This window comes from Macaca thibetana, chromosome 8 (assembly GCF_024542745.1).
Source record: "Macaca thibetana thibetana isolate TM-01 chromosome 8, ASM2454274v1, whole genome shotgun sequence".
Taxonomy (NCBI): domain Eukaryota; kingdom Metazoa; phylum Chordata; class Mammalia; order Primates; family Cercopithecidae; genus Macaca; species Macaca thibetana.
In genome coordinates, this window is record NC_065585.1 from 103990795 (window position 1) to 104009557 (window position 18763).

Consider the following 18763-nt stretch of genomic DNA (forward strand, 5'->3'; position numbering starts at 1 on the left):
CATTGTTGTACATTTGTAGTAACTCTTGAATCAGGTAGTATCAGTCATCAAACTTTGTTATTGGCCTTCAATATTGTGACAATTCTGGGTTTACTGCCTCTCCATACAAACTTTAGAATCACTTTCTCAGTATCTACAGACAACTTTTCTGAGATTTTGATTGGAATTGCATTGAATTTCTAGATCAAAGTTGGAAGAGCTGACATCTGAAAATATTGTTCTCCTATTTATAAACATGGAATATTGCTTATTTGGTGTTTTGAATTTTTAAATCAGAGTTTTATACTTTTCCTCATATAGATCTTGAACATTTTTTTAGATTTATACCTAAGTATTTAATTTCAGGGAATGAGAATGTAGATGGTATTGCATTTTTAATTTCAAATTCTACCTGTTCATTGTTGGTATATATGAAAAAGGTTGACTTTGTTGCAGGAAGTCAGGGACCCCAAACAGAGGGACCCACTGAAGCCATGGCAGAAGAACGTAAATTGTGAAGATTTCATGGACATTTATTAGTTCCCCAAATTAATACTTTTATAATTTCTTATGCCTGTCTTTACTGCAATCTCTGTACATAAATTGTGAAGATTTCATGAACACTTATCACTTCCCCAATCAATACCCTTGTGATTGCCTATGCCTGTCTTTAATCTCTTAATCTCATTATCTTCGTAAGCTGAGGAGGATGTATGTCACCTCAGGACCCTGTGATGATTGTGTTAACTGCACAAATTGTTTGCAGAGCATGTGTGTTTGAACAACATGAAATCTGGGCACCTTGAAAAAAGAACAGGATAACAGCAATGTTCAAGGAACAAGAGAGATAACCTTAAACTCTGACTGCTGGTGAGCCGGGCAGAACAGAGCTATATTTCTCTTCTTTCAAAAGCAAATAGGCGAACTATCGCTGAATTCTTTTTCTCAGCAAGTAACATCCCTGAGAAAGAGAATGGCCCCTGAGGGTAGGCCTCTAAAATGGCCTCTTTAGGGGTAGCTGTCTTTTACAGTCAAAGCCAAAGGGATGAAATAAGTCCCAGTCTCCTGTAGCGCTCCCAGGCTTATTAGGACAGGAAATTTCTGCCTAATAAATTTTGGTCAAACTGGTTGTCGGCTCTCAAACCCTGTCTCCTGATAAGATGTTTCAATGACAATTTGTGCCCAAAACTTCGTTAGCAATTTTAATTTCATCCCGTCCTGTGGTCCTGTGATCTCGCCCTGCCTCTATTTGCTTTGTGATATTTTATTACCTTGTGAAGCATGTGATCTCTGTGACCCACACTCTATTCATACACTCCCTCCCCTATTGAAAATTGCTAATAAAAACTTGCTGGTTTTATGGCTCAGGGAGCATCACGGAACCTGCTGACATGTGATGTCTCCCCCGGACACCCAGCTTTAAAATGTTTCTCTTTTGTACTCTTTCCTTATTTATCAGACCAGCTGACACTTAGGGAAATAGAAAAGACCCACAAGAATATCGGGGGTGGGGGTTTCACCCAATAGACTTTCATATATTAACCTTGTATCCTACAACCTTGCTATAACCACTTATTTGTTTCACACAGTTTTTGTTGTTGCTGATTTTTTCAGATTTTTTACATAGATTATCATGCCATTTGGAAACAATGACACTTTAATTTACTTCCTCCTAATGTGTATCAATCTTATTTACATGTATCATTTATTGCATTACCTAGGGCTTCCAGTGTGATAATGAAAAGTAGTGGCGAATGGGACATCCTTCACTTGTTCCTGATTTGGTGAAAAATCTTCCAATTCCTCATGGGTAAGTTCTTTGTTGATACTTTTTAATTGAGTTGAGGAAGGTTTCCTTATTCTTAATTTACTCAGAGTTTTTATCATTAATGATTGTTAGCTTCTATAAAATACTTTTAATGCATCTATTAATATGATCACATAATTTTTCCGCCTTTACTTTGTTGATGTGATGGATTACATTAGCTGATTTTCAAATGTTGCATTAGCCTTGCACATTTGGGATAAATCCTACCTGATTGTATTGTACAATTATTTTTATACATTGTTGGAATTTATTTGCTAGTATTTTGTTGGGTATTTTTGTCTCTATGCTTTTGAGTGATATTGTTTTGTAGTTTTCTTTCTTTGTAAGGCCTTCATTTTGGTTTTCAGTATTTGAGTATGCTGACTTCACAGAATAAGTTAAAGAGTATTTCCTTTGCTTTTATCTTCTAAAACAGACTATAGAGAATTGGTATATGTTTTGTCTTTACATGATTAGTAGAATTATTTGTAGATTTGTCTGGGCCTGATGCTTTCTCTTCTGGAAGGTTATTAATTATTTATTCAATTTCTTAAATAGATATAGGCCTATTAATATTGTCTGTTTTTGTTTAAATTTGGCAGATTATATTTCAAGGATTTAGTCAATTTATCTAAGTTATAAAATTTGTGGGCATAGCGTTGTTCATAGTTTCTTTTAATACCCCATCTGTAGGCCGGGCGCGGTGGCTCAAGCCTGTAATCCCAGCACTTTGGGAGGCCGAGGCGGGTGGATCACGAGGTCAGGAGATCAAGACCATCCTGGCTAACATGGTGAAACCCCGTCTCTACTAAAAATACAAAAAACTAGCTGGGCGTGGTGGCGGGCGCCTGTAGTCCCAGCTACTCGGAGGCTGAGGCAGGAGAATGGCATGAACCTGGGAGGCGGAGCTTGCAGTGAGCCGAGATCGCGCCACTGCACTCCAGCCTGGGTGACACAGCGTGAGACTCCGTCTCAAAAAAAAAAAAATACCCCATCTGTAATGATGTGCTCTATTTTATTTCTGATGTTAGTAATATGTGTCATTTCTCTTTTTTCTTAGTCTGGTAAGAGGCATATTACTTTTATTGATCTTTCCAAAAAAACCATCTTTTAATCTTATTCATTGTACCTATTAATTTATTGTTTTCAGTTTCATTGATTTCTGCTCTAATTTTTATTATTTTTTCCTTATGCTTACCTTAAATTTAGTTTGTTCTTTTACTGGTTTATTAAGGCGGAAGCTTAGCCTGTTGATTTTAGATCTCTTTCCTTTTCTAATACATGTAACCAATGTTATAAATTTTACTCTGAGCACTGTTTTGCTGAATACCATGGCTTTTGATAATTATGTGTTTATTCTTATTCAGTTCAAACTATTTTTAAACTTCTCCTGATATTTCTTACATAATCCATGTGTTATTTAGAAGTGTGATTTTTAATCTCCAAGTATTAGGGACTTTCCAGCAATCTCTCTGTTACAAATTTCTAGTTCATTTTCATTGTGGTCTGAGGTCAGACATTTTATGGTATCTATTCCTTGAAGTTTGTTCAGTGGTGATTTGTGGCTCAGAACATGGTCTGTCTTGCGGAATGTTCAATATGACTTTGAGAAAAATGTGTATTCTTTTGTTGTTGGATGAAGTCATCTATAGATGTCCATTATATCTAGTTGGTTAAAGTTATTGTTGAATTCCACTATGTCTTTACTGATTTTTTGTCTGCTGGATCTGTCTTTTTCTGATAAAGGAGTGTTGAAGTCTCCAACTATAATAATAGATTAATCTATTTCTCCTTATAGTTCTATAAATTTTTGCCTCATATATTTTGACACTCAGTTGTTAGTCACATACACATTGAAAATTTTTATGTCTTATTACAGAATTGACCCCTTTGTCATTATAATTGTCCCCCTTTGTCCAGGAAAACTTTCCTCATTCTGCATACTGCTTGTCTGAAATTAATAATAGCTACTCCTGGGTTTTTTAATTACTGTTAGCATAGCATATTTTTCTCCATTCTTTAATTTTTATCCACATGTATGTTTATACTTAATGAGGGCTCCTTGTAGACAACTGTATTTGTCAGGGTTCTCTAGAGGGACAGAACTAATAGGATAGATGTATATATGAAGGGGAGTTTATTAAAGAGTATTGACTCACATGATCAGAAGGTGAGGTCCCACAACAGGCCATCTGCACACTGAGGAGCAAAGAAGCCAGTCTCAGTCCCAAAACCTCAAAAGTAAGGAATCCGATAGTGCAGACTTCAGTCTGTGGTCAAAGTTCCAAGAGTCCCAAAGCTGAAGAACTTGGAGTTCAATGTTCAAGGCAGGAAGCATTCAGCATGGGAGAAAGATGGAGGCCAGAAGACTCAACCAGTCTAGTCTTTCCACGTTCTTCTGCCTGCTTTTATTCTAACTGTGCTGGCAGCTGATTAGATGGTGCCTATGCAGATTGAGGGTGGGTCTCCCTCTCCCAGTCCACCAACTCAAATGTTAATCTCTTTTGGCATCACCCTCACAGACACACTCAGGAACAATACTTTGCATCCTTCATTCCAGTCAATCTGACACTCAGTATTACCCACCACAACAGAGAGCTAGATCTTGGTTTTTGATCCATTCTGACAATCTCTTTTATTTTTTAAATTGGTGCACTTAAATCACTGAAAGCAAAGTGATAATGAATACAGTTGAATTAATAAGTACTATACTTATTGCTGTTTTCTATTTGTGTGACTTTGGTTCTTCTTGTTTTTGTCTTTTTTTTTTTTCTTTCCTTTTTTATTTCTTTTTAGAAAAATGATCTTACCATGTTGCTCAGGCTGATTTGAACTTCTAGGTTCAAGGAATCCTCTCACCTCATCCTCTCAAGTAGCTGAAACTACAGCTGCACGTCATGATGCTCAGCCTGCCTTTTGTGTTTAACTAAGCATTTTATAATGTTATTTTCTATCTTTTCTTAGTGTATCAGTTATACTTTTTTAAAACATTTTTTTTGTGGTGGCCCTAGAGATGAAAATATACATTTACAACTAATCCAAGTCCACTTTCAAATAACAGTATACCACTTCAGGGATAGTACAATTCATAAAAACATAATAATCCTAATTTCTCCCTTCCATTTCTTTTTGGTAAGAACTGAACACTCTGGCTTATTTCAAAATGGTTCCTTTTCTCCTCTTTCTTCTGGAAGCACAAGGGAATTTTTCTCTGATATTCACTGTGAGAACAAGATTAAACTTCTAGAGGTGAAGCTCATAAAAGTATGAGAACATCCTCAATAACTGGGTCCTCCTGGAGTTTTTAACTCTCACAGTTATATACACTGAGCCTCTGGCAATTTGTCAGTTTTCGTTTAGGCTTTTCAACTCCAGTGCTGTCTGTGTGAAAGTTTAGCTCACATGCTTCTGTTCTAGCAAGTTGTGATTCTCTGTATGCACTTGTTGATATATTGAATTTGGGGGCAGTGCTTCATCCTGTGATCTCACTTCTCCAACAGACCTAGAAAGAGTTGCTGCTTATTCAGTCTGTTCACCTTTTTACTTGTTGACAGATTGGAGTGGCAACTTCCAAGTGTCTTAGATACCTGATCAGAAACTAAGTCTTGTCTTTTCACATATTTGAATAAAAGCCACCTGTCAATATACAAATTGTACATATTTTCTCACATTCTGGAGCTTGTCGTTTTATTTTTATCAGAGTCTAAGTGAAAAGGGTTCTAAATTTGAGAAAACACTACTTATCATTTTTCTCTTTAAACTTCCTTCTTTTTGCCATAATCTAAAAAATTTTGCCTACCACCAGCCACAAAGATTGTCTCCTACGTTTTGTCCCAAAAGTTTTTTAGCTTTAACTCTAATTTTTAAGTCTTTAATTTATTTCAAGTTAATTATTTGTGTATGGTGAGATGTGAAGTTTTATTTTATTTACACATATGTTTAGTTTATACAATTTTGTTGGAAAGATTTTCTTCACCCATTGAATAGCCCCTTGTCTTATCATATAAAGTGGCCATATAAAATCATTTTATAGCTGGATTCTCTGTTCTACTTTATTAATTGTATATATTTATCCTTTGGTCAATACTACCTTGTCTTCATTATTATAACTACATAGAAAACATTGAAATGTATAGAAAATTAGTATATGTGTTCCAATTTCTTGTTTTTCTTTTCATGGCTTGGTTTATTCTAGGTCATTTCCATTTCCACATCAATTGTAGAATCAGCTTATCAATTTCTACAAAAAGATAAGTGGATTTTGGCTGGGACTGTGTTAAATGTATGGATCCATTTGTGTAGAGCTGAAATCTCAATATTATGTCTCCCAATCCATGAAAATGGGATATGTCTCCATTCATTTCAATGTTTTTTGCTTTTCCTGAGTAATGTTAATTTTATTGTGCACAATTGCACATATTTTGTTATATCTATACATATCATGTTTTGGGAAACATATGTAGAATTGTCCATTTGATTTCATTTTCTATTTGCTGTTTCTACACAGAAATCCAACTCATTGTTATATATTGACTTTTGTATTCAATGATTTGCAAGATTCATTAGTTTTATTATTTTGAAGATTGCCAGTAATCTATATTTCTAGGCCAGATTGAGTTTTACTTCTTGTTATTTATCATTACATGTTTATCTTGCCACAACCATAGTGTTTCCTTCTTCTCTCTAGGCAGCCATTCTGAGTTTCTGTGCACCACTAGGTTTTTGCCATTCCTCTCCTGTACTCCAGCACTCTATGTAAGTCACTCTGGTCAAATGTAGTTGTTTATCCATTGTTTTGGTCCTTTCTTATGGTGGGAGACCAGCATTAGGCACTTCTAGTGCTGTCTAATGGGCCATCTTGCTGATGTCCCTTTATCATATTTTATAATTATTTTTGTTTGATCTTAGTTGTATATTTTTATATTTTTTATAATTATGATAGATTTAATTTCAAAATATTTTAATTAGAATCACCTTTCCACAGAAAATGTTTTTACCTATATTAACAAACCATGCATTTTGCTACCCTGTTGGTTATAATCTACTGTTTTTAGATGTTGTTGTCTGTTTTTATTTCTGCTTGTTGTTGAGGGTATATTCTTTCAATCCCTTCGACACTCTTAATGGCATTTAAATTTACATTTGGAACTAATACGTACACTAAATAATGTCAGAAGACAATAACCAAAGACAAAAATTATCTAAGGACCATGCTTCCAAAAATAATAGTATTAGAAAACAAAGGCTTCCATCTTTTCCAAATAATATATTTTTCAAATATATTTTACTAATAGATAAGGCATTTATCTTCTTTACTACTAGAACATTTTTAAAATTTTAGAAAAAAATTCTACTAACGTCTTTATTGCCACAATCACATTCTTCACCTCCTTCCAACAATCCATTGCCACATATTCTCCTTTGCGTGTAGGTTGGCATTTCAAGAGGGTTTGTCTGAAGACATGTAAGGCCATTATGAGAAGAAATATATTTAAAGTCATCCAAGCTACAGACGCTAAAATCCTTTACACCACCAGAGTACCTAAAATATAAAAATATGGTTATGACACAAATTAATGTTGTATATTTTTATATATCCCATAATATGGTACTTTAAAGAGAGATTTAAAAAGCATTATTCTTCATAGAAAACAATTAGCAAATTTAGGCCGGGTGCGGTGGCTCAAGCCTATAATCCCAGCACTTTGGGAGGCCGAGACAGGCGGATCACGAGGTCAGGAGATCAAGACCATCCTGGCTAACACAGTGAAATCCCATCTCTACTAAAAAATACAAAAAAACTAGCCGGGCGAGGTGGTGGTTGCCTGTAGTCCCAGCTACTCAGGAGGCTGAGGCAGGAGAATGGCATAAACCTGGGAGGCGGAGCTTACAGTGAGCTGAGATCCGGCCACTGCACTCCAGCCTGGGCGACAGAGCGAGACTCCATCTCAAAAAAAAAAAAAAAAAAAAAAAAAAAGAATAGTGGGTTTGTCATAAAAGTGAGTTTGAGCCCCTCTCTGGTACGTGTGTATGCTTTCTTGTCCTTATACCTTTCGTTATGGGATAACACAGCAAGGAACTCTCACAAGATGTGGGCCCCTCAACCTTGAACTTATCAGGATCCAGAACCATAAGGCAAATAATTGTCTCTTTGTAATTACCCAGTCATCAGCATTCTGTTTTAACAGTACAAATCAGAATAAGAAGAAAAATGGTACTAGTAGTGGAGCTATTGCTATAACAAATTTCTAAAAATGTAAAGGCAGCTTTGGAACTGAATAATGGGTAGGGGCTACAAGAGTTTGGAGAAGCAGAAAAGTCCCAGATTGTCATAAATGGAGCATTAAGGGAGATTGTGGTGAGGGCTCAAAAGAAGAGAAGAAGTGTAGAAAAAGTCTGGAACGTCTTAAATATTACTTAAGTGGTTGTGATCATAAAACCAATAAAATTATGGACTTAAACTTCATTCTGATGAGGCCTCAGGTGGAAATGAGAAACAAGGTACTGGAAACAAAGTAAAGGCCATCCTTGCTACACATTTGCAAATAATTTAGTGGAATTGTTTTGGCGTCCGAGGACCAGATAGAAGACATGCTGTGCTCCACAGGTTCACTGCCCAGGGCTGCCTTGGGACTCTGCATTCTGGCACAGTGCTTCTCAGCTTCCCCATCCATGACTCAATTTAAGAGTAATGAACTAGGATATCTGGCAGAAGAGATATCTAAGTGGCAAAGTGTTCAAGGTGCTGCCTGGCTTCTTTTGGCTGCTTATAGTAAAATGAGAATGGAAATGATTTAAATATGGAATTTATCATTAGAAGAAGCAGAACAGACAGATTTGACAAACTTTCAGGATGGCTATGTAAAAAAATAAAAAAGCATGTTTAAAAAGGCAACTTTGACCAGGCACGGTGGCTCACACCTGTAATTCCAGCACTTTAGGGGGCCGAGGAGGGAGGATTACTTGAGGTCAGGAGTTCTAGACCACCATGGCCAACATGGTGAAACCCCTTCTGTACTAAAAATACAAAATTAGCCAGTCATGGTAGCATGAGCCTATAATTCCAGCTACTCTGGAGGCTGAGGCAGGAGAATTTCTTGAACCCAGGAGGCAGAGGGTGCAGTGAGCTGAGCTTGCACTACTGCACTCCAGCCTCGGTGACAGAGTGAGACTCCATCTCAAAACAAAAAAAAAGCAACTGTTTGCTAAACAGATTAATATGGATAGAATAAAGCCAGGTTCTATCCAGCTTAACCAGGAAGACAACAAGAGAATGACCCTGAAGGCATTTCTGAGATCCTTGAGTATGCCTCTCCCCTCATCCCATCATAGGCTCAGAGCTCTAGAAGGGCTGAATGGTTTCAGAGAACAGGCCTGAGGTGTGATCCACAGGTTCACTGCCCAGGACTACCCTGGGACTCTGCTTTCTGACACAGTGCTTCTCAGCTTCCCCATCCATTACTCAAGTGGGCCCAGGTGTGGCTCAACCACCTCTCCAGAGGGCACAAGTGGTAAGCCTTGACAATGTCCACACAATGCTAACTCTGCAAACCTGCAGAACACAAGAGATGCCAGACCATGGTGACCTCCACCTAGATTTTTTTCAAATAATGTCAACAACAGCCTGGGAGCTCAAGCAGAGACTTGTCACAGGGATAGAGCCACTGCAGAGAGCTCCCACTAGAGCAAAACCCATCAAGGCCGTAAGAGTGAGACTATACAGAGCATTCCCTCTAGGGAAATGCCTAGTGAAGCCATGGGAGTGGGGCAGCCCCTGAGGCCCCAGAACTTTAAAGCCACCAGTTTGCAACCTCAGTCTGGGAGAGATGCAGGCATGAGACTCCAACCTGTGAAAGCTGCTGGGTGGACTAAGACCAGAAAGAAGCAAGAATCCTGATGTTTTGCAGAACTCAACCTACACCCAAGTATGCCCACGATGTAGGACATGGAGTCAAAGGAGGTTATTCCGCAGGTTTAAGCCAGTATTGTTTTTCCCTGTTGGGTTTTGGAGTCATGTGAGACCAGTTACCCCTTCCTTCTTGCCTATTTCTCTCTTTTGGAATGGGAATATCTATCCTGTGCCTGTTCCTCCATTGTATCTTGGAAGCACCAAAAAACAATGCAACTTGTTAATTGCACAGGCTCACAGCTGGAGAGGAATATGCCTCAGGATAAACCACGCCTAGAGTCTTACCCTCATCTGACTTAGATTAGAATTTGAACTTCAGATTTTTGAGTTGATGCTAGAAGTTAAGACTTTGGGGGTATTGGGGTGAAATGAATGTATTTTGAATTATGAGAAGGATGTGAATTTCGGGGGCAGGGTGAATCGCTATAGTTTGAGTGTGTCCCCCAACATTCACGTGTCAATTTTAATACCCAATAAATGCAACAGTGTTGGGAAGTGAGACCTTCAAGAGTTGATTAGACCATGAGAACTAATCCTTGAGGATGCTTCCATCATGCATGTCCTGAATGGACTGTCACAGTTATCATGAAAAGTGGTTTAGCTATAAAACCAAGTTCAGCTCCTCTCATATATGCACCTGTGCGCCCTTGCCCTTCCTCCTGCACAGCATCGTAGAGAAAGAAGGTTCTCACCAGATGCAGGCCTCTCCACCTTGGATTTCTCAAACTCCAGAATGGTGAGGCAAATAAATCTCTGTTCTTTATAAATTAACAGTCTTGGGTATTCTGATATAGGAGCACAAAATGAACTAGGACAACCACATGTTTTTATCTATTCATCCACTGATGGACACCTAGGTTGCTGCCATATTTTGGCTATTGTCAATAACTGCAATGAACATGGGTACAGATATTTCTTCAACATATTGATTTTAATTATTATTAATATATACCCAGATGTGGGGTTGCTGAATCATATGGTATTCTACTTCTAGTATTTTTGAGGGATATCCATATTGTTTTCCTTAATGGCTGTATTATTTATATCCCCACCAACAGAGTACAAGCGTTTCCTTTTCTCCTCATCCTGGTCAACACATGTATTTTTTCTTTTTGATAACTGCAATTCTAACTGGCATGAGGTGCTATCTTAATTGGTATTTCTCTAATTATTACTGATGTTGACTATTTCTTTATAAATCTATTGATCATTTGTATGTCTTCTTTGGAGAAACGTCTATTCATGTCCTTTGCCCATTTTTAAATTGACTTGTATATGTTCTCCCTATTGAGATGTTTGTGTTCTTTATATATTTTAGGATATTATTCTTTTATCATGTGTATGCTTTGCAAATATTTTCTACAAGTCTGTGGGTTGTCCGTCCACTCTGTTAGCTGTTTCCTTTAGTATGATGTAACCCTATTTGTCTATCTTTGCTCTTGTTTCTTGTGCTTTAGGAGTCATATCTAAAAAATCATTGCCCAGACTAATGTCAAAAAGATTTCCCCTTTGTTTTCTTCTGGTAGTTTAGAGTTTCAGGTCCTATGCTTTTGTATTTAATCCATGTTGAATTGATTTTCATATGGTATGAGATAAGGGTCCAATTTCATTCTTCTGAATGTTAACATAGCACCACATATCAGTTTTCTCAGCATCTTTCATTGAGGCGACTGTCCTTTCCCCATTGTGTACCATTGGCATCTTTGTCAAAAATAAATTGACTTGAGGTGTGGATTTATTTCTGGGTTCTCTATGCTGTTCCCTTGGTCAATCTGTCTGTTTTTATGGCAGTACCATGCTGTTGTGATTACTATATGTTTGTAATATATTTTGAAACCAGGTATTGTGATACCTCTAGCTTTGTTCTTTCTGCTCAAGATTGCTTTGGCTATTCAGTGTCTTTTGTGGTTCCAAACAAATTTTATAATTTGTATTTTATTTCTGTGAAAAATGACAATAAAACTTTAATAGAAATTACACCAAACCTGTAGATCATTTTAAATACTACGAACATTTTAATAAGAATAATTCTTCCAATCCATAAACAAGTGCTCTCTGTGTCTTCTTCAATTTCTTTTATCAATGTTTTACATCTGTCAGTATTTAGATCTTTCAGAATCACTAAAAATAAACAATTCATATGGCCTGTCCATAGAAAGTGCCCTTGAGCTGGCCAAAAGAAAAAAACTATAATCCATATTCTGAAAATAGTAAAGAGAAAGGGTTTCCCCAGGCATGGAGAGGCCTGGGAGACTGCTAGGCCTATTTGCACTTGCAAAGAAGCTGTATTCTGCAGCTGTTTGGTGTAGTGTTGTATAATTGCCAAAAATTTTAGTTTGATTAACAGAAATACAAGTGTTCCTTAGAATAAGTGAAAAATTCATACAATGAAAACTATAAAATATTGATGCAAGGAATTGAAGAGGACACACAGACACAAAATGGAAAGACATGCCATGTTCATGAATTGGAAGAATCAATATTGTTAAAATGTCCATATTACCCAAAGTAACCTACAGATAGATTCAAGGCAATCCCTATCAAAATAGAAATGACAATCTTCTTAGAAATGGAAAAAATAAATGCAAAATTTATATGGAACTACAAAAGATCCAGACGAGCCAAAGCCATCTTGAGCAAAAAGAACAAAACTAGAGGAATCACATCCCTGACTTCAAATTATACTACAAAGCTACAGTAGCCAAAACAACACAGTACTGTCATAAACCAGATATGTACACCACTGGAAAGAATAGGGAATACAGAGATAAATCCACACATTTATAGTCAATTCACTTTTGACAAAGCCTCCAAGAACATACATTGGGGAAAGAGCAGTGTCTCTAACTAAAGATACTGAGAATACTGGACATCCACATGCCAAAGAAAAAAACTAGACCCTTATCTCTTGCCATATATAAAAATCAAATCAAAATCAATTAAATCTAAGACCTGACACTATAAAATTACTGGAAGAAACACTGGGGAAATACACCAGGACATTTGCCTGAGAAAAGATTTCCCGAGTAAGACTTCAAAAGCACAGGCACCCACAGCAAAAACAGGCAAATAGGATTACATCAAACTAAAATGCTTCTGCACAGCAAAAGAAACAATCAACACAGTGACTGTTGATTGTGAACAGACTAAAGAATGGGAGGAAATATTTGCAAACTACTCATCTAACAAGGATTTAATAAGCAATGTGTAGTGAACAGGCTACAGAATGGGAGAAAATATTTGCAAACTGCCCATCTAACAAGGGCTTAATAACTAGAATATATAAGGAAGTCAAACAACTCAATAGCAGAGAAACAAATAATCTGATTTTAAAATGGGCAAAAGATCTGAACAAACATTTTTTAAAGACATATAAATGGCCAACAAACAGCTATAGGAAAAAAAAATGCTGCACATCACCAATCACCAGATAAATGCAAATCAAAACTACAATGAGATATCATCTCACGCCAGTTAAAATGACTTTTAGCAAAAAGACAGACAAGAATGATGCTGGTGAGGATGCAGATAAAAGAAACCTTCATACATTCTTGGTGGGAATGTAAATTAGTGCAGCCACTATGAAGAACAGTATAAATGTTTCTGAAAAAACTAAAAATAGAACTACCATATGAACCAGCAATTTCACTGCTAGAAGTATATTCAAAAGAAAAAAATTCATGTATTGAAGAGGTATGTGCACTCCCATGTTTACTGCAGCACTATTCACAATAATTAAGATATAAAATCAACCTAAGTGTCCATCAGTGGATGAATCTGGAAAGAAAATATTGTACATATACACTGTAGGATTTTATTCAGCCATAAAAAAGAATGAAATCTTCTCATTTTCAACAATGTGGATGAAACTGGGACATAATGTTAAGTGAAATGAGCTAGGCACAAAAAGACAACATTGCATGTTCTAACTCAGATATGGGAACTAAAAAAAGTTGAATGCATGGAGATAGAGAATAGAATTGTGGTTACCTGAGGCTGGGAAGGTTGGAGGGGGAGGTAGAAAGAGGATAGTTGATGAGTAGAAAAGTACAGTTACATAGAGAGAGTAAGATCTAGTGTTCGGTAGCAGAATAAGGTGACTACAGTTAACAATAATTTATTGCATATTTCAAAATAACTAAAAGAGTGGAATTGGAGCATCCCTAATGCAAAGAATTGATAAATGCTTGTAGTAATGGAAATCCTAATCACCCTGATTTGATCATTACACATTGTATGCTTGGATTAAAATATCACACCTATATCATAAATATGCATGCTGTATGTATTTATGATGTGCAGCTATTATGTATCCACAATTAAAAATAAAACATGGATGGAACTGGACATCATTACATTAAGTGAAATACGCCAGGCACTGAAAGACAAACATCAAATGTTCTCACTTATTTGTGGGATCTACAAATCAAAACAATTGAATTCATAGAAATAGAGAGTAGAAGGATGGTTACCAGAGGCTGGGAAGGGTAGTAGGGGGCTATAGAGAGGTGGGGATGGTTAATGGGTACAAAAAAAAAAACAGAATTAATAAAACCTACTATTTGATAGAACAACAGGGTGACTACAATGAATAATAACTTATTTATACATTTTAAAATAACTTAAAAAGTGTAACTGGAGTGTTTGTAACTCAAGGGATATAAATGCTTCAGGAAATGGATACCCCATTCCCCATGACATGTTTATTTCACATTACATGCCTCTATCAAAACATCTCATGCACCCCAAAAATGTACACCTACAATGTACCCACAAAAATTAAAAAGAAAAAAGTTTGAAAGAAAACAAGGAGAAAAGAAATTAATTAAAGAAAGAACAAGTCTATTTAATAAAGAAAATCCTTACACTGCTTTTGGTGTCATTGTGCAAACATCTCCTGAACAATGGCAGGTGTCAGTTTTGTCATAAGTTAATCCCAGATTAAGGCCAAGCAATTGAACAATAATGACAGTATATGACTCCAAGGATAAACCCTCTGGGTACTAAATATAAGAAAAAGAAAAAGTTAACTAATAATTATAATCAGTTCTAAAATACAACAATATTTACCGAATCAAAAGTTAGTATATGAAAGTAATTCTTAAAATGCACTCAAGATACCTATGTGGATGCAATTATAGTAATTATATAAATTTTTTGATTATAGATTTATTAAACATGAATGAGTCCACATAATAGTTTTATTGTTTCAAAACACTATTACTTAATGACATTATCAGCTATCTTAGCAAACAGAACAGTCAAAAACCCTAGTTTATGGCTTCTTTGAATTATTTTAAACAAAATGCCTTTAATATTCTTCAACAGTCGATTCTACATTCCTTCTATAGTAGACATCCTCTGAAATGGGTCCCAATAATCCTTGTCTCCTGGTATTCACGTCCTTGTGGAATCCCACTTTATTGCGTATAGGCTGGACTTACTAACTTGCTTTTAATTAACTGAGTATAGCAGAAGTGATGGGTCATCATGTCCAGGATATGTTATAAAAGGACTGACTGGCTTCTTAAATTCTCTATCTTGCTCTTTCTTGCCCACTCTAGGGGAATCCAGCTGCAATGCCGTGAGGTGAACTAGTAGAGAAGCCCACATGAGTGATCTTGGAAATGACTTTCTAAGGTCTGCCAACAGCCACATGACTGAGCTTGAAAGCATATCCTCCATTAGTCAAACCTTGAGATAACTCCAGCCCTTGCTGACACATTGATTTTGTCTTTGTTGGAAATCTAGAGTTTGAACTACCCACTGAATTCCTCCTAGATTCCTAACCTACAGAACTGCATTGTTTTTGTCTGCTAAGTTTTAGTGTGATCTGTTATGTCACAATAGATAAATAATACATCCTCATAGGTTTTATTGTTCTCCTGTACATAATTTCCAATGCTTATGTTTTCCTTTAAGAGTCCTGCTCAGATGACTATTCAGAACACAATTAAAGTGTTGTGATATAGGAGAAAGAACACAGCTATCATCTGTTTCTAAGTAATTTCAAATTATTTTGAAGTTGCAGGTAAAATTGAAAACATTCAGAATAACTCAGCTGTTATATGCCTTAATTACTCACATGACATTACTCTGTTTATTTAAGTACTTCCACCAAAATCAATTAATTCTTCCACCACATAGCAAAATAATACGGGCCACTGAACATCTCCAAAATACAAAAACAACAACATCATAGAAGAAAGTTAACTGATCTTCTAATGTAAAAAGGTAGTTGGTTTCTGGTGGAACCTGAAGTAAATGATAGTGAGGGAGTGATAAGTAAAGAGTAGTTCAGAGAAGGCGGCCACAATCCATGGAGATGTTTCTGAATGTTTGGTCCTCCATACTGCCCTGGGTTGCTTATTGTTCACCTGCACCCACTAACAGGTAGAAAAACAGCACGGCCAACATAACAACAAACGAATGCATCGAACGTTTCAGTACACCTTCAAAAAAGAGCAATTTCACTTCCTGGCAGACTGCTTGAACGCAAGCAATCTCTCCTTCCCCATCCCAGCTTTTGATCAAAAGAAATTATGAGGAAAGAAGCAAGGAATAAATGGTAGCAAAAGCCACATTTTTGCCTAACCTTGGTAGATCCCTATTCCCTCTACTATCCGTTAGACGAAAAAGTTAGAATCCTCTTTTTGTCCTCATATGTTAAGAAATCTCATAAGAAAAAATGATATAACAGATGAGTGCAAGCACCATAAAAAACAACAAAACGAATTTCAAATCTACCCTTCTATACTCTGCTATAAGATTGTGGGACTAAGATTCTGCAAACTACATTTCTCATATTTTTTTGTTACCAAATTATCTGCAGTTGGAAGAATGAAGTGGCTTTCTTTTCCCCGCGGACAGTTGTTTCGTTCAGCACCATGGCCCAGTCAGCACCATTTTGCTCCTAAAGTGGAAGTTTATTTCAGCATTTGTAGTTTACTCCAGGATCAATAGTTTCCTGACTCCAACTTCTTCCAGTACTATCAGAACCCATGTAATTATGCCCCTTCAATGTAGCAGCAGCTTGAGGCAGTACTCCTTCCTCCAGAGACCTAAATGCCAGTTGGAAGTTCCCTCTTCTGACCTCAATTTTGGGAACCCCAATTTTCCTTAGTTCTGGAGTGGTAACTATCATTTTATTATCTGTTAACTCATTATTCCCTTTTGACTTTTTTCAGATGTGAAATACCTGTATAACTAATTCTCTGTTCTAAATCCTTTTGAAATACCTAGTGTAGTACCTGTTTTCTTAATTTGCCCTGCCTTCTGTAGCATTTAATATGTGAAAGTCCTATGAGGAAAGTAAGCTGAAAAACATACAAACAGAAATCAAAATGGATGAACCAGAACAGTAAAGAAACACAAATTTAAACTAATCATAATGAAATTAAAAAGAAACTTTTTAAAAAAAGATATTGGGAGGGAAGTGACAGCAGCAAGATGGCCAACTGAAGCCCCTACCACTTGTCCCCGCTACAAAGACAGTCAAAACAATGAATAAGCAACTACGCTTTGGTGAAAATAGCTAAATAAGGGTGCCAAGTATATCAAAGGAGAGCAGAAGCCCTGTGTAGCACAAAAACTCAGGATGGGCTACACGTGGTGGCTCATGCCTGTAATCCCAGCACTTTGGAATGCCAAGATGGGTAAATCACCTGAGGTCAGGAGTTTGAAACCAGCCTGGCCAACATGGTGAAACCCTGTCCCTACTAAAAATACAAACATTAGCCAAGCGTGGTGGTGCATGGCTGTAATCCCAGATACTCAGGAGGCTGCTTGAACCTGGGAGGCAGAGATTGCAATGAGCTGAGATTGCACCACTGCACTCCAGCCTGGGTGACAGAGCAAGACTCCAACTCAAACAAACAAAAACACATAGAAACCCAGGACAGCCACACAGAGAACAGAAGAAAACACTTTGCCTCCACGACTGTGTCTCCCAGCTCAGATTAGTCTCGATACAGGAGGGACTTCTCCCTGAGGGAGAAGGTAAGCAAAAGGACCCCAGCAGCCCCCATCGCCATCTTGGATACCTAAAGTCCTCACCACTGGAGATTCCTACAGTCCTCATAGGTGCTGAACCCACCCGAAGGAGCTATGCTTCCACATGAGAAGGATATGACACTGCCCTATCCCCATGGCCTGAGCAACTACTCCACTCTGCTTGCTTGGAACCAGAACCACTGCTGGAGTGTGTCCTGTTCTGGAGGTGTCCCATTCTATCCCTGATGCTTTGCCACTACTGAAACATCCCTGCCTGGTGGCCTGCCATCCCTGAGCCAAGCTGCTGCTACACCCTCCCCTGTGGGGCCAAGCTACTCCTGGCCCCACTGCCTGAGCTGAGGAGCCCAGTGCCAGCTGACACCACCACATCAACAAAGGAGGCCAGGCACTTTCACGTACCAACAGAATATATACTACTCTACTCCCAGAGGTCACTGACGAGCCCTTTTCACTTGTTGCCACTACTGCCTCCATTCCTGCTGCTCCAAGTCCAGGGAGAGAACACAGATCAAGCGCACAATCTGTGAGCATTATTCCAGGATGCAAGGATGGTTCAACATAAATCAGTAAACATGATTCAACATATAAACAGAACTAAAAACAAAAACCATATGATCATCTCAATAGATGCAGAACAGACATTTGACAAAATCCAACATCCCTTTATGATAAAATCCCCTCAACAAATGAGGCATAGATGGAATATACTTCTAAGTAATAAGAATTATATAAATGACAAACCCACAGCCAACATCATATTGAATGGAGAAAACTTGAAAGCATTCCCCCTAAGAATGGAAAAAGGAAAGGATACCCACTCTCACTACTCCTATTTGACATAGTACTGGAAGTCCTAGCCAGAGCAATCAGGCAAGAGAAAGAAATAAATGGCATCCAAATTGAAAAAGAGGAAGTCAAATTATCTCTGTTCACTGATGACATGATCATGTACCTAGAAAACCCTAACAACTCCTCCAAAAGACTCCTAGACTTGATAAGCTATTTCAGTAATGTTTCAGGATACAAAATATATGAACAAAAATGAGTGGCATTTT

At 37.3% G+C, this 18763-nt stretch overlaps 1 protein-coding gene across 3 annotated transcripts in view; it reads right to left on the bottom strand.

The window, feature by feature from the left end:
* LOC126961194 (disintegrin and metalloproteinase domain-containing protein 5) overlaps positions 1 to 18763 on the bottom strand; it is a 137182-nt gene that overhangs the window by 82302 nt on the left and 36117 nt on the right. For all 3 annotated transcript variants that reach the window (XM_050801306.1, XM_050801307.1, XM_050801308.1), the window contains 2 exons: positions 14562 to 14698; positions 7145 to 7328 (listed from right to left, as the gene is read on the bottom strand). In XM_050801306.1, coding sequence (XP_050657263.1) covers positions 7145 to 7328; positions 14562 to 14698 — 321 coding nt within the window. The remainder of the gene's footprint in view (positions 1 to 7144; positions 7329 to 14561; positions 14699 to 18763) is intronic.